The following is a 15,501-nucleotide window of genomic DNA, read 5'->3' on the forward strand; positions in this document are numbered from 1 at the left end:
CCTGGCGGGAAAGGCGCGAACACACGACGCTTTTAGCAAAAAGTAGACTTTTATTACAGCAGCAACTGAGGCGAATCGAATGGCCCCCCAGGGCCACCACTGCAGCACCACCTTTCTCTCCCGCCCCGGCCGCCCCAGCGGGATTGTAGAATTCGGCTCCCCTAGTGCCCGTGGGCCTCCTTTCCACACAGGCTGGGCGGGAGCCGGCAGATCAGCGACTAGCCCCCAACTAGAAGGCGGCTGCTGAGAAGGCCCAGGCCCACGTCTGTGCAAAACAAGTAAACAAAGTGCAGAGGGGAGGAAGAAAGGGGAGGGGGAGGATGATGCTCAGAACCAGGGAGCCCCCCCAGCCCTCCTGAATAATAAAGGAAGGAAGGGGCTTCACAGGGTAATACTGACTGGGGGGAAGGGATAGGAGGGCTGCAGCACGTCCAGGGACAGCCACAGCGCAGATCAGGGCCTGGCTCGAGTGAGCTCTAAGAGGAGACGGTGACAGCGGCTGAGTTGAGGGTACTGTTCCTGGCAAAATTGAACTTGTTCAAGGTCTCTTCTAGCAGAGAAGTCAGCCGGCTTTGGTCAGCCTGGGGAAGAAGAGCTCAGTGACATGGGGGCTGAGAGAAGAGAAGGCATGGGGGCAGCCAGGGCAGATGAAGGCAGAAACCTCACCTCACTAATGAAGCCCAGCTGCACCAGCTCAGCTGCCAACTCGGGGATGTTCTCATCTGACAGAGAAACAGGAGGGGGTGAGTACAGTATGGGACTGAGGGACCTGGGGCCCTTCAGACAGCCCCACCGGGGCTAAACTGTCAGATCCACCCACTGCTTTAGGGGCTAAGATAGTCATTCTATGTGAGTCAATGTGTTACTGCCTTGTCACCTCTCCCACCCCTGAATATGTCCCTAAAAGATAAGGCTCATAGACTCTCCATCCTCTGAGGGAAAGGAGAGACTCACTTGGCATCAGGTCACAGCTCAGGTGCCGGTTCAGTTTGTCCTCCAGCTTCAGCAGAAGCGTCAGCTGGAGAATAGGACAGTCAGAAAATGAGACTCTTCTTCCCTACCCTCTGGCCACCAGCCCTGCGCAACCCTAGCCCTGAGCCTTACATGGTGTTTGACTCCCTCCTCCACCGACTCAATGTTGCACTGCATCAGCACCACCTAGGGAAGGAAGAGAGGGTCACTCTAGAGACCTATCCATAAAAAACCCAATACCTAGACGTCTTTCCAGCCCATAGGGCATGGCTGCTAGGGAGCATTTTCTCTAAAGAATAGAGCCTTATTTGAGATGTTCTCTCTCCCTTCCACCACAGCCATGGAGACAATCCACACCCACACAGCCCCCACCTTGCGAGTCTCCACCTCAGCTGGTTCAGGTGTCGGAGTCTTGACAGAGGGAGGCACAACAGGTGATGTCACCTCCTCCTGCTGTGGCTGCTGGGGCCGAGGCAGCCCAAAGGCTGTCAGAGGATAGATCCCATTCCTGGAGGAAGATGAAGACAGGTCACATGGGCTCTGTGAATGCCTTAGGATACCCAACCCTGCTTGCTTCCTCAAGAAAGCCTGCCTTCTCACTCTGCTCTCACCTGACATCTTCAAGGAATTTATCTAATTCCAGAGCTGGTGACTGAGAGTACCTGGAGGAGAAAAGAGAAAGGAGATGGAAGGAAGGAAACAAGCAAAATAGCAAATTCAACCATTCCCAGAGAGAATGGGCAGTTTACAGAGCCTCAAGAGTGGTAGTGACCAATTTGCCCCTTTTAGACCCTCTCAGTTACTCACAAAGTCTGAACTGGTTCTCTTCCTGGTCCTGCAGGGATTTCAGCCAGTACAGCACTGGTATCCATGTTTTTGGTAATCTCCTCCAGAGCGTTCTCTGGGATCATGTCTGGATGGAGTGGGATGTTATGAAGGGATAGTCAGATTAAATGTCATAGAAGGCATGCAGGCAAAGGGGTAAAGAATCCCTTTGGAGGCCTGGCGCAGTGGCTCATGCCTGTAATCCCAGCACTTTGGGAAGCCGAGGTGGACAGATCACTTGACGCCAGGAGTTCAAGACCAGCCTGGCCAACATGGCGAAACTCCATCTCTACTAAAAGTACAGAAATTAGCCAGGCATGGTGGCACATGCCTGTAATCCCAGCTATTCGGGAGGCTGAGGCACAAGAATCGCTTGACCCCAGGAGCTGGAAGTTGCAATGAGCTGAGATCAAGCCATTGCACTCCAGCCTGGGAGACAGAGTGAGACTCTGTCTCAAAAACAACAACAAAAAAAGAATCCCTTTGGAAATAGAAGAGGAAAGCAAGCATGCCAGTGATAGTTACAGGGTTCCAGATTGGAAGACTATTCCCCATAGGGCCAAGAGGACTCACGTTGGTGTCCCACAATGCAGTGGGCAGCAAGGAGTTTGAGCGAGGGCACTTCAAACAATGCTGGGTGGAACAGAAGTTCTCTGGCTGTTGGTCTGCGAGCAGGTTCAGACTGCAGGCACTTTTGAATGAATTCCTAGAAAAGAAAACAAGGAACTGAAGCAGGCATCTGGCAAGCCCCTCAATGTGTTCATCTTTATAACTCTCATTCTACTTAGCACAAGGCTTTGTACATAGCAGAGGCTCAGCACTTGCTGAGAAAACAATATATTGACAAATGCACCTGAAAGGGCTTCAAAAACTATAAGATATTATATGAAAGACACCATCCACTGCCTTTCTGGGTTTAATTATTTTTCTGCTCTCCAACCACAAGCTTGCTTTTTTCTTTAATGTTCACACTTTCTTTTTCCTTAGTTTCTACCTCTGCTTTATTAGCCAATGCACTGCCTATCTTCTATTCTAAATCTTGCCAAATTTAGCTTCTCTCTTCCCAAACTTACCCAATGTGATCAATATTCACCATCTTTTTTATTTCACAAGCCTAGTATCACAATTTCCTTTGCCCACAATCATTGAATTCACTCAATTTCCCAGGATTCCTCTACCCATTCTGCCTTTTTTTTTTTTCTCTCTCTCTCTCTTTTTCCTGAGACAGGGTCTTGCTGTGTCACCCAGACTGGAGTATAGTGGCAAAATCACAGCTCACTGCTGCTTCAACCTCCTGGGCTCAAGCAATCCTCCCACTTCAGCTTCCAGAGTAGCTGGGACCACACGCGTGTGCCACCACACCCAGCTAATTTTTATATTTTTTTCACAGAGATAGGTTTTTGCTATGTTGCCCAGGCTAGTCTCGAACTCCTGAGCTCGAGTGATCCTCCCACCTCAGCCTCCAAAAGTGCTGGGATTAAAAGTATGAGCCACCGTGCTCCACCGCCTCCTTTTCTACCTCCTGCACGTCCCATGACAATTAACCTGCTTTCCTGCTTTTAACCTTGAAGGCTAACAAGGTCACATACCTAATCTTTCACTTGAATACTCCACCTCAGTGTTGAAGTAGAAACTTACTCCACACTATCCTCCTGACTTCCCACTAGTCTTCTTTTCTCTCCTGTTCCCTATTATACTTATCTAACGAGTTACAAACTGTTTTTGTTTGGACCTTCCTGTCCAAGCTCTACTTACTATAGTCTATCAACTGATTCATAACCTTATGTCTTTTAAATCTTGGCTCATTATTTCAGGGCACCATCCCTAACTAAAACTGTATAAATATAAAATCCCAAACAACTGGTTTAATTTAAATTGACTGATGTGCTTAAAAATATAAAAATGGGCCGGGCGTGGTGGCTCACGCCTGTAATCCCAGCACTTTGGGAGGCCGAGGTGGGCGGATCACAAGGTCAGGAGATCGAGACCATGGTGAAACCCCGTCTCTACTAAAAATAGAAAAAATTAGCCGGGCGCAGGGGCGGGCGCCTGTAGTCCCAGCTACTCGGGAGGCTGAGGCAGGAGAATGGCGTGAACCCGGGAGGCGGAGCTTGCAGTGAGCCGAGATTGCGCCACTGCACTCCAGCCTGGGCGACAGAGCGAGACTCCGTCTCAAAAAAAAAATAAATAAATTTAAAAAAATAAAATAAAATAAAAATGGCTGTCTGAGAGTATACAGCAATTGCCTGAAGTAACCATCAAATTAATTTACCTCCATGTAGGCATATTTAAATTCACACACATTTTCTTTCTTTCTTTTTTTTTTTTTGAGACAGTCTCGCTCTGTTGCCCAGACTGGAGTGCAGTAGCCCAATCTCGGTTTACTGCAACCTCCACCTCCCAGGTTCAAGCGTTTCTCTTGCCTCAGCCTCCCGAGTAGGTGGGACTATAGGCACACACCACCACGCCCACCTAGTTTTTGTATTTTTAGTAGAGACAGGGTTTCACCACGTTGGCCAGGCTGGTCTCAAACTCCTGACCTCAAGTGATCCGCCCGCCTCCGCCTCTCAAAGTGCTGGGATTACAGGTGTGAGCCACTGCGCCCAGCCAACACACAACTTTGAACCCCAGTATCATCCATCTTAACCCCTTAACCTATGTGTATGTATGCAAAAACATAGTAGGCACCTCCTAAGAAAATGTTTACAGATTTTGCGTGTCCTTTCTGTTTTATGTTCCCTAGATCTTAGGAGCATATGCCCAGTGGATACAAAGGAAGAAAAACCAGAAGACATTTGAAGGTCAGTTGAGGAGGGAGTGATCCTGAAGATCCTTACCCTCTGTAATGGGTCTTCTAGAAGCTGGATGGCACTGCTGATGGCTTCCTGTGGCACATATGAGGACTCCCCATTGCCCTGAATCTCCAGCACTGCCATCTTCAGTGAGGAGGAATAAAAAAAAAGGAGACACCTAAGAATGTCAGTGCTCACACAATCACTCCTTCCAAGCCAGCGCCTTACTTGTCCTCCCTCCATTCCCCCTTCCATCTTCTCATTTGACCCCTTGCCCCCCTCCTCTCCAGTCTCCTCACCTCCAGTGCACACATGCCGAAGGAGTAGATGTCCACTGCTGTTGTCACATTAGTGACTTCTAGGGAAAACCGAGAAGGCTTTGGTTAATCAGAGGATTGGGGGCTAGGGTTGGCAGGAATGCCTTAGGAAAAAAAAAGAAAAGAAAAAAATATTTTGTATGCTGGTAGAGAAGGCCTAGAAGTTTCAGTTATATTGCCTCTGTACCTCAAGTTATAAGGTGCAAAAGCAGGGGGATGAGGACAGGGCAGAGAAAGTAGGAAGGCTCACCTCCATACTCTGGTGCAAAGAAGTGTAGATTCTTCTGCTCTTCTCGACAAGTCTTCACATGATTGTTGATAGTGTCAGGAGCCACTGGGAGTAGGGGAGACACACACAATCTGACCACCATCAACGAAGAATAGTCTCACTCTAGAGAGAGGCCCCAAAAGCCAAATTCTCTCCTGAAGTCTCCTTTCTGATGACCCTCAACAGGCACAAACATATCCCCTTTCCCGTCCTGAACTACAGACCACACATGGACGCCACCTACCTCCCCTTTCTTAGGCCTGCTGCTTCTTATCTAATGTCCCTAAATCAGGAGCAACAAAAGCACCAGACTAAATTAACAGATACACAGGGACTTCTGGCTGGTCTAGAAGCAATGCAGTTTAAGGAAAAACTTTCACTTGTGCCCCGTTCACCTTCCCTAAATCCCAGGTACATCTAATCCCTACTCACATGAAAATATTTGGTTTTAGTTTTTTCATCCACCCTGCAAATAACATAAAAACACAGGCAGCCCTTCCTAATCTGGGACAATTGGAGACCTCAGGAACTTGGATAAATAAGGATAAGAAGTATTAACATACAACTCAGGAGGTAGCCTCCTTCTTACCCACCTTTGCTGAGTGAAACGCAAATAGAGCTCAGAATTGGGCTAATACCCTTGAATCAGTTCCACTTTCAATCCACCAAAACTTTTTAGACTCCTATTCTACCCCCTTATTCCTCAACACTGCCTGCCACAGGGCTGAATGAGGAACCAGGACCAGGCCCAATTTGGACTCACTCAGATCATCAACAATGACTACAAGTCACAGAGAATCTGGGAGCACAGTATGATCTGGGAAACTAGCCTGATGATGAGGGGGAACATGAATCCAGGAGGTAAGTGGCCAGCCAGGCAGAATCCACAGGAAACAAGCAGGTTATGGAGGGGCAAGCAGGCGGAGGGCTGGCAGGGCAGAAGCTAAGCAGGCATAATTAGGCAGGGAAGATAGGGGAAGAGGGTTTGCTCCCACGACTGCATGCACTGGGCAGCCGCCAAGGGAGCAGAGGGAGCACAAACAGAGCCCCAAGTGGGGCAGAGGGAGCTCTCACCATTAGCAAAAATCCTATGAAAGACTGTTGGGAACAGAGCAGCCCGTAAGCGGGAGGGAGGAAAACAGAGAAAAGTTGTGAGCCATGGAGCAGCCAAGCCCCAGACAAATGGACACACAAATACCACACAGACACAGCACACAGAAATGTTGTACACTGCACACAAATACACAGCAAATGAAAGCACTCACAGCAGGCACAGCCTGGAACCTCCTCTGGCAGGGTCTGGCCCCAGGGCTCAAATCAAACCTCAAACCCATATCTCTTGCCCTTTCCCAACCTCCTATCAGTATCTCTGTATTGACCCTAATTTCCTTTCAAAAAGGTGTAAGATTATATATCCTATCCCCTCTCCACTAATTAACTGGCCTCTCCTATGAATTACTCCTAGCAAGGTCCTTTCTCTTCTCACCGGCCCACACCTCAGAATTTTGCTCTGTTATCCCCCATTCATCTTACCCCCATGGTTCCCAAATTCCCGAGGCTCCCCTGCCCAGAACCTCTCCCTCCCCTCACCAGAGCCAATCTTGATGAGTCCGTTGTGCTGGATGAAGATGGTGTCACAGGTCAGGTTCCCATGGATGATGGGGGGGTCACAGGAGTGCAGGTAGCTGTGGGGGCACTGGGCTGTTAGAGGGGCCACTGGGAAATTAAGGGCAAGGGGAACCCAAGGGTTAAGAGGAGCAAGGGCCAGGTCTCCTGCTGGTCACCATAAAGATAATCCCCACACTCTGAATCTCCATTATGCCTGATGATTTAAATAGCTGGATAAGCACTAGGAGAAAGAGGTAGGAGGTAAGTGTTGTGGTTAGGGCATTAGGATGCACCCTTTAAAAGACCCGTAGGGGGCCTAATCTTGACAGTATATGATTCAAAGAAAGTGGGGAGAGGCAGAATAGAACAGAAGAGTAGTGCCCTGAAATCTGTTTGGAGGAACTAAATCAGGAAATATGGGTAAGAAACTAACCAGGTACTACTTACCTTAGGGCAGAGAGGATTTGTGTGCACCAGCGCTTCCATGCCTGGAACAAAGTTTGATCCAAGGGTCAGCAGTAATTCCCTCTCTTAACTCTCTCCCACTAGCTCCTTCCATCCCTTCCTGATCAGCTTCATTATTAACACAGTAATTTTTAAGGCCCCCGCCCTGCCCCACCCTGAGCCTAAAACTTTGTCTGCTCTCCTTCTATACCTTTTCATTCATGGTCTTGTGGTTCTTTTTGGTCTTCTTCAGAAATTGCTTCAGACTGCCAGATGACATGTATTCTGTGATAAAAATGACCTGGGGAGGCAAAGCATTTACTAAAAGGTCTTATAGTAGAAATGATCCCTTCCCTTGTAACAGATTTAAATTTGAAATTTTGTTAAAATTTCTCTCCTTTTGTTCTTAGCTTTACTTACTTAGACTAAATAGGGCAATGGAAACTACTAAGCAATAAAAGTTATGGGAAGAAGGAAGCAAAAGTTCACTCATTTTCTGCCCAATCTATAGCCATATAAAAGGCATAGGTGACAACTGAAGCCCTACTCTTATCGCCATTGCAGCTGATTCCAGTTCTGTTTCAAAACTACCTTGTTTTAATCTCTGAGTGTAAAACGAACAATAATAAATGTAGCTAGTCTCTTTGCAGTAAGTTCAGGAAATATGGGGAAAAAATTCTTACCCTGGCCTTGTTCTCTTTAATGTCAGCCCAATATTTGTGAAACTTAACAATGTTAAGATGCTCCAATTGAATCAGATTATCAAACACAGCACGAACCTTTTCCTGAGAGCAAGGGAGACAGTGGAATAACAGAGTTCATGAATCACTGTAATAATCCTGAGAAGCCATTCCCTGTCCCTCCCCAGAAATGAACTGACCCCAACATACTCTCCTCATGGGCAGCTTCCCAATACCAATTCCTCTCTAACATCAGTGTTCCAACATTCCCCAGGCTTCACCTTTTCAGCATTACCTACCTCCTGCAGCTTGTAGTTCTTGCGCTCAGAGAACTGTACCTCATTCCACACAACCTCTACACCTTCCTCTGTATCCATGGCCAGGTATGCACTGTCAATACCTGGTACATTCCGTTGATTCACCTGAGAAGAAATTCATATGAAAGACAATTAAAGTTATCTCGCAAATCCTCCATCTTAACACTCCATATGATCATCTCCTCCTAGCCCCCAACCTATTGAAGTTTGGTCGGCCTCTTTTAAGACTTCGGTCTTCCAGTTCTCACCTTTCCAGAATTCACTCCCCCAAGAGTGACTGTACCATCACCTTACCTCTTCTCGCCTCTTCTGCCAGCGCCCACACGGCGACTCTTCCAAAATCTCAGACTCATCTTCACTTTCTTCTTCTTCCTCTGGGGAAGCAGCTGAGGTTGTAGAGGTCACAGGAGGTGACACTGATGTCAGGCCAGGAGCTGAAGATGAGGATTCTACCTTTGGGTCTGAGCCACTGCTGAGTACTGTCTGGGACTCCCCCTCCGACATGCTGGAAGGAACACTCAGGCCTGCATTGGTTGGGGCAAGTACAGAGGGAGAAGGCAGAGAGAGTCAGGATACATCTGTAAAGATTTAGTAACCCAGGCTGGACGCGGTGGCTCACGCCCGTAATCCCTTTGGGAGGCCGAGGTGGGCAGATCACCTGAGGTCAGGAGTTCAACATGGTGAAACCCCATTTCTACTAAAAATACAAAATTAGCTGGGTGTGGTGGCATGTGCCTGTAGTCCCAGCTACTCAGGAGACTGAGGCAGGAGAATTTTTTCTTTTTTTTTTTTTTTTGAGACGGAGTCTCACTCTGTTGCCCAGGCTGGAGTGTAGTGGTGCAATCTCTGCTTACTGCAAGCTCCACCTCCTAGGTTCACACCATTCTCCCACCTCAGCCTTCCAAGCAGCTGGGACTACAGGCGCCCACCACACGCCCGGCTAATTTTTTGTATTTTTAGTAGAGACGGGGTTTCACTGTGTTAGCCATGATGGTCTCGATCTCCTGACCTCGTGATCCGCCCGCCACGGCCTCCCAAAGTGCTGGGATTACAGGCGTGAGCCACCGCGCCCGGCCGAGAATTTTTTGAACCAGGGAGGTGGAGGTTGCAGTGAGCCGAGATCGTGCCACTGCACTCCAGTCTGGGTGACAGAGCAAGCACCCCATCTCAAAAAAAAAAAAAAAAAGAAAAATTTAGTAATCCAGTTGAGCACAGTGGCTCACCCCTGTAATCCAAGCAATTTGAGAAGCCGAGGCAAGAGGTTCACTTGAGGCCAGGAGTTTGAGATCCAGCCTGGGCAACAAAGTGAGAGCCCATCTTTACAAAAAAAATTTTAAAATTAGCAGGGTGAGGCGGTACACCAGCTACCCGGGAGGCTGAAGGGAGAATCACTTGATTGCCCAGGAGTTTGAGGCTGCAGTGAGCTATGATCATGCCATTGGCTGGGCAACAGAGGGAGACCCTGTCTCAAAAAAATAAATAAATAAAAAGATTTAATAATCCTAATAACTTCATCTGCAAATTCAAAAGAAAACAGGCCAGGCACTTGAGACCAGCCTGGACAACATAACAAGACCCCAGTCTCTACACAAAATTTTTAAAAATTAAAAATAGGAAACACACACCACCGTTGTTTCCTTTAAATCCAAAATCAGAATCAGTCCTAAATACTGCAACATTAACTATTCTCCTAACTCAAGTCTAGAGAAGGTGAGCTATCATAGTTGAAGATGACCCACCTAGGAATGACAAATACAAGATTTACGGCAGTCCAACCTCACTTAGAGTCAGGTTCAAATCAACAGCAAAATCAGGTGCTCCATTCCTTCTTGGCAAATATTCATCCAACATGCTTCCCTTTGAATCCACAAGTACACCCTATTTGTACTGTGCTCAAGAATTAAGCTATGTGTGGCCAGGCACGGTGGCTCACGCCTGTAATCCCAACACTTTGGGAGACTGAGGTAGGTGGATTACCTGAGGTCAAGAGTTCAGGACCAGCCTAACCAACATGGCAAAACCCTGTATCTACTAAAAATAAAAAAATTAGCCGGGTGTGGTGGCACGTACCTGTAGTCCCAGCTACTCAGGAAGCTGAAGCAGGAGAATCACTTAAACCAGGGAGGCAGAGGTTTCAGTGAGCTGAGATTGTGCCACTGCACTCCAGCTTGGGCAACAGAGTGAGACTCCATCTCAAGAATTAAAAACAAAAAAGCTGTATGGGTGCTATTCAGAACAGATGACTCCAGACTCCAAAATGTTGCACTGAGACAGCCTTAAGGCTGGACCTGTAGCACCCTCAGCCAACTTATCCAGCTGAAACCCTTAGCTAATTTATCCAGCTAGAACTAACTTTGGCATTCACTATCCATCCCTTCTCTACACAGAACAAGCCCGCCAGTCCATGGTGAGGCTACCCTTGGGGCAGGTAACTGGCAGTTGTTAGTGACTTCATCCCTGATGACCTCACCTTTCCTGTGATGTGACTGTGACAAATGAGTATTGGTTAACAACATTTTTTTTTTCATTCACTCATTTGACAGATTTTTTTTAAGCACTTATTGTGGGCCAACCATTGGGCTAAGTCCTTGAGATACAATAACAAACAAAATAAATACCCACATTCAAGCAGCCACAAATTCAAGTCAGAGCTAAGACTTTAAGCTTCCAGCTTTCATTTCATTCACATTGGTCAAAGGCTCTGAAGTTTCCATTCTCTGGGGTACTAGATCTGATATAGGTTATTTCTTTTTTGGCGGAGGGGATGGAATCTCACTCTGTTGCCCAGGCTGGAGTGCAGTGGTGTGATCTTGGCTCACTGCAACCTCCGCCTCCCAGGTTCAAGTGATTCTCCTGCCTCAGCCTCCCGAGTAGCTGGGACTATAGGCCTGTGCCACCACATCGGGCTAATTTTTTGTATTTTTAGTAGAGATGGTGTTTCACCGTGTTAGCCAGGATGGTCTCGATCTCCTGACCTCATCATCCGCCTGCCTCAGCCTCCCGAAGTGCTGGGATTACAGGCATGAGCCACCGCACTGGCCTAGGTTATTTCTTACAAATACAAATAACTCAGCCAGGCGCGGTGGCTCAAGCCTGTAATCCCAGCACTTTGGGAGGCCGAGACGGGCAGATCACGAGGTCAGGAGACGAAGACCATCCTAGCTAACACGGTGAAACCCTGTCTCTACTAAAAAATACAAAAAATTAGCCGGGCGTGGTGGCGGGCGCCTGTAGTCCCAGTCACTTAGGAGGCTGAGGCAGGAGAATGGCGTAAGCCCGGGAGGCAGAGGTTGCAGTAAGCTGAAATCTGGCCATTGCACTCCAGCCCGGGCGACAGAGCAAGACTCCATCTCAAAACAAAAACAAAAACAAAAACAAATACAAATAACTCAATGTACAACTTTTATAGAAAAAAGTATTATACAGCATAACATTTTTTTCAGGGTCATGGGTACTTGAAGAAAAAGAATTCTCAAGAGCTAAATGCCATTAACTTGTACAAAAAGTCGCAAGACAACCACTTAATGTTATTCTGTATCTCTAAGAACAAAGACTGTGAAGGACTTGGAACCTGTGTGTGCTTGGCTCAAGAGAGTGCTCTACAGTATGAAAGAGATACCCTGGGCCGGGCAAGCTGGCCCATGCCTGTAATCCCAGCACTTTGGGAGATGGTGGAGGCGGACTGCTTGAGCTCAAGAGTTCAAGACCAGCTTGGGCAACAAAAATATACAAAAATTAGCAGGGTGTGTTGGCACATGTCTGTAATCCCAGCTTATTCAAGAGGCTGAACACGAGAATCACTTGAACTCAGGAGGCGGAGTTGCACGGAGCCTAAGTGGTGCCACTGCACACAGCCTGGGTGAGAGAGTGAGACTATGACTCAAAAAAAAAAAAGACAAGACAAGACAAAGAAGGTGATACCCTGGAAAGTAAATGTGCTCCTCTAAGTTCAGAAGTCTCCAGTCAACACACCAATCTTTTAAAAAGTCCACATGTATTTTTAGAACTCTCTGATGCCCATTTGTGCCCATCTCTGCCCCCAATCTACACTACGTTTAACTCAACTCAGGAGATTTTTATTAGAAGACAGTCTAGTGAATACCAAAGAGCAATAGGCAGTACAGAGGAAATCTGGCAAGATATTCTTTCCGTATGTTATTTTCTAGATCCTGGCTTATTCTAGAGAGATTTGCCAGGCGCGCTGGCTCATGCCTGTAATCCCAGCTACTTAGGAGGCTGAAGTGGGAGGATCGCTGGAGAGGGATTTAACTCAGCCAGCCAGGAAAGCTACTATCTGCCTGTTTTAGTAATCTACCAGAAAACTTCTGTTAGAGATCATGTTCCTTCATCCAAAAAGTAGCTAAGAAAATGGTAAGACACCATCAGTTACTTCCTTGAGCAGCTACATTCACTGAATGCATCTAGAATCTGAACTAAGTAAAATACCCAGCCAGATTACAATAGGAAATAACAGTAGAATTCTAATACAGGAAAGCTGTAGCCAATGGACTCCAAAGAAACTTCTGGACCCAGGACACAAACAACTAATCCACAGTAGGGCACCACATGAGACACCAAACCTTCATCAGAGATATGCCCTTGGAATTTGCTTACCCCCCACCCCACCACCTTCCTAATTTTTGTGACTTTTTGTCCCTTCCTAATTTTTCCTTCGCAGGCAAAATGAGGGCAGTGCCCGAGATCCTCCAGCACTCCTCTTATTGATGAAGAAACCTCTGCGACACTGGGAGTTTTGCCTCGGAGCCGCTGAGAGGTTTAAAAGAGATCACACACGGAAAAGCTCATATGCGCCCATAAGGGGATTCTCCTTGCCGCCTCCAGCCACCCTGAGACATGCAGTGTTCACTTTGGAGTAATGCAGATCGCCTTGCAAAGTTTTTCCCCGAGACTTTCGTTTATTGGACAGCAGCCCCTCTGCGTGTCAGCTCCTCTGCAAGAGCTCGCGGGCCCGGGCCTCTCAGCTGTCCTCACCCTGAGGGGACAAGAGGGCCTCTGAGACCCGCAGCACTGTCCAGTGGGAAATAAAACCGCTCGGGAGAAGAACCTGGCCCCTAGAATTTCACACTCCAACAGGTCGCATGCCCTGCGCCTGGAAGGCAGCGACGGCCCGCGCAGGCACCAGGCTGGGGCCCAAGGAGCCAGCGGCGGCCACCTCATCAAAGGCCGGCCCGGCAGCGCAGTCAGGGGCGCAGGCCACGCCCCCGCGCAGTCGGCGCACCGCCCCGCGAGCAGGCCTGGCCAGGCCGCCGCGCTTCCGCAGGCCGCCGGGCCGCGACCGCCGCCCCCGCCCCCGCCCCCGCCCGCCGGGCCCCGCCTCTCGCAGCCGGAGTTCCAAGCGAACGCCAGGGCCTCCCGACCCGCGCCCGCAGAATTCCGGGGCGCCGCCGCCAAGCCAGAGAGGCCGGGGAGGGACAGGCAGGGACTGCGGGGCCGAAGCGGCCCCTCGGCTCCAGCAGGCAGGGCCCGATCGGGCCTGGGCTACTGAGTGAGCAGGGCCGCCTTCAGCACCCGCCTGGCGGGTCCCACCGTCCCGGGCCTCGGAGGCCGATCCTTCCGTCCTCTCGCGAACCGCCTCCTCCCGGGGCCCTCTTTTCCCTGGGCGCTCACCTCCCGACTCCGCGCCCCGCAGCCTGCGCTTCAGCTCCAGCTCGGGTTCCGGGGCCCCGGATCACAGCGACTCCCTCACAGCTGCGCTCCGCAGCGCAACCGAACTGCGGGCCCCGCCCTCGCGGCGTCCCGACCAACAGATGGGCGGTGCCGCACCGCCGGCAGGTTTCCATTGGGCGACGTTCTCGATGGGCGGGGCCCGGCCGCCGGGAGCTCGCTGGGGTAGGCTTCCACCCGCTCTCCTCCCCTTGCGCCGGTCCGGCCGAGACCTCTCAGAGGGGTTGGTGTTTTCGGTCCCAGCTGGGGCTTGTCTCTCTGTCCACCCCACCGCCCGGTCCAGGTGCCCCAGATGGTTCCGCTGGACGCAGGGAAGGCCTCCTCCCTCTTCTTGAAGGCGCCATGACAGTTCTAATGCCCCGAAAAGACAAAAGGAGCGAAAGACGTAGCCTCGGTCCGAGAGGAGCTCTCCCACCCCAGTCCCCGCCTGCATTATTTTGGAACGAGACTGTTGTGCAGGACGCCAGTTCTCTGGAAAGCTTTTAAAAATTACCTAACACTGAAATTAGTAGTTAACTCTTTGTGATTGCATAGCACTATTTGCTTAAACTTTGTGAGAGGTTTTCACAGATGTTATTTCATTTGATCCTCATAAGAACGAACTCATTAAAATTGTCATTCAATGGTAGTTGACAAATGCAAAAACCTGAATCAGAGTTATTAAGCTATTGACCGAAAGTTAAGTTGGTAAGAGCCAAGTCTAGAAGCCGAAACAGTAAACTTCCTCAAAGGAGACTACGTTGAGAAGATGTTTGGAAAGAATTTAGATTGGTTTCGAGTTAGTGGAAAGAAAAGATGATAAATTCTGGACGAGCTATTGATCTGTGAAAACTAAGCGCGGAGCCTTCAGGATGGAAGTTCACTCTGCCCTTCGACGTGTATGATGGAGGGAAGACGATGAATCAATCAACAGAACTTGGGAATGTCACAATCACCAAATTTTACTGTCCTTAAAGGGAATCTCTAATCCTGTTTCACTGGGAGAAAGGACATCTGGCAGAAACCCTCTCGTTTTCTCATCACCTCAAAATATTCTTTTTTTTTTTTTTTTTTTTGAGACGGAGTCTTGCTCTGTCACCCAGGCTGGAGTGCAGTGGCCGGATCTCAGCTCACTGCAAGCTCCGCCTCCCGGGTTTACGCCGTTCTCCTGCCTCAGCCTCCCGAGTAGCTGGGACTACAGGCGCCCGCCACCTCGCCCGGCTAGTTTTTTTGTATTTTTTAGTAGAGACGGGGTTTCACCGTGTTAGCCGGGATCGTCTCTCGATCTCCTGGCCTCGTGATCCGCCCGTCTCGGCCTCCCAAAGTGCTGGGAGTACAGGCTTGAGCCACCGCGCCCGGCCAAAATATTCATTTTTAAAACCAATCTTTCGGTCGGGCGCGGTGGCTCACACCCAGCACTTTGGGAGGCCTAGGTGGGCAGATCACTTGAGGTCAGGAGTTCGAGACCAGCTTGGTCAACGTAGTGAAACTCCGTCTCTACTAAAAATACAAAAATTAGCCGGGCGAGGTAGCACATGTCTGTTCTCTCAAGCTACTTGGGAGGCTGAAGTGGGAAGATCACTTGAGTCCAGGAGGCAAGAGGTTGCGGTAAGC

At 49.1% G+C, this 15,501-nt stretch overlaps 1 protein-coding gene across 6 annotated transcripts; it reads right to left on the reverse strand.

Moving 5' to 3' along the window:
* Positions 1-30: 30 nt before the first annotated feature.
* NRBP1 (nuclear receptor binding protein 1) lies at positions 31-13,952 on the reverse strand. 6 transcript variants are annotated; one of them, XM_077959838.1, is made up of 19 exons: positions 13,852-13,952; positions 8,518-8,747; positions 8,206-8,328; positions 7,910-8,011; positions 7,438-7,527; positions 7,230-7,270; positions 6,765-6,859; positions 6,249-6,272; positions 5,157-5,240; positions 4,889-4,944; positions 4,635-4,733; positions 2,371-2,503; positions 1,780-1,885; positions 1,584-1,634; positions 1,345-1,480; positions 1,105-1,158; positions 955-1,018; positions 667-722; positions 31-581 (listed from the first exon to the last, which is right to left on the reverse strand). In XM_077959838.1, exons 2-19 carry the CDS (start codon positions 8,725-8,727, stop codon positions 477-479), a joined length of 1,629 nt encoding a protein of 542 aa, XP_077815964.1. In that variant the 5' UTR covers positions 8,728-8,747; positions 13,852-13,952; the 3' UTR covers positions 31-476. The 6 variants fall into 6 exon arrangements, with proteins under 6 accessions (XP_077815964.1, XP_014967458.1, XP_077815963.1 ...); XM_015111972.3 differs by having other exon boundaries at positions 4,889-4,947; XM_077959837.1 differs by lacking the exon at positions 13,852-13,952 and adding an exon at positions 10,174-10,999 and having other exon boundaries at positions 4,889-4,947; positions 8,518-8,853.
* Positions 13,953-15,501: the final 1,549 nt, after the last annotated feature.

The sequence above is a fragment of the Macaca mulatta genome, chromosome 13 (genome assembly GCF_049350105.2).
Source record: "Macaca mulatta isolate MMU2019108-1 chromosome 13, T2T-MMU8v2.0, whole genome shotgun sequence".
Classification (NCBI taxonomy): domain Eukaryota; kingdom Metazoa; phylum Chordata; class Mammalia; order Primates; family Cercopithecidae; genus Macaca; species Macaca mulatta.

Bases quoted from the DNA above. Each gene is read 5' to 3' on its own strand.
- NRBP1 (XM_015111972.3), bottom strand. From the start codon at position 8,727: ATGTCGGAGGGGGAGTCCCAGACAGTACTCAGCAGTGGCTCAGACCCA. The intron at 4,948-5,156 runs GTGAGCCTTCCT...GGTTTTCCCTAG, and splicing joins CTTTGCACCAGAGTATGGAG to AAGTCACTAATGTGACAACA. The intron at 2,504-4,634 runs GTAAGGATCTTC...TTTCTTTTCTAG, and splicing joins TAGAAGACCCATTACAGAGG to GAATTCATTCAAAAGTGCCT.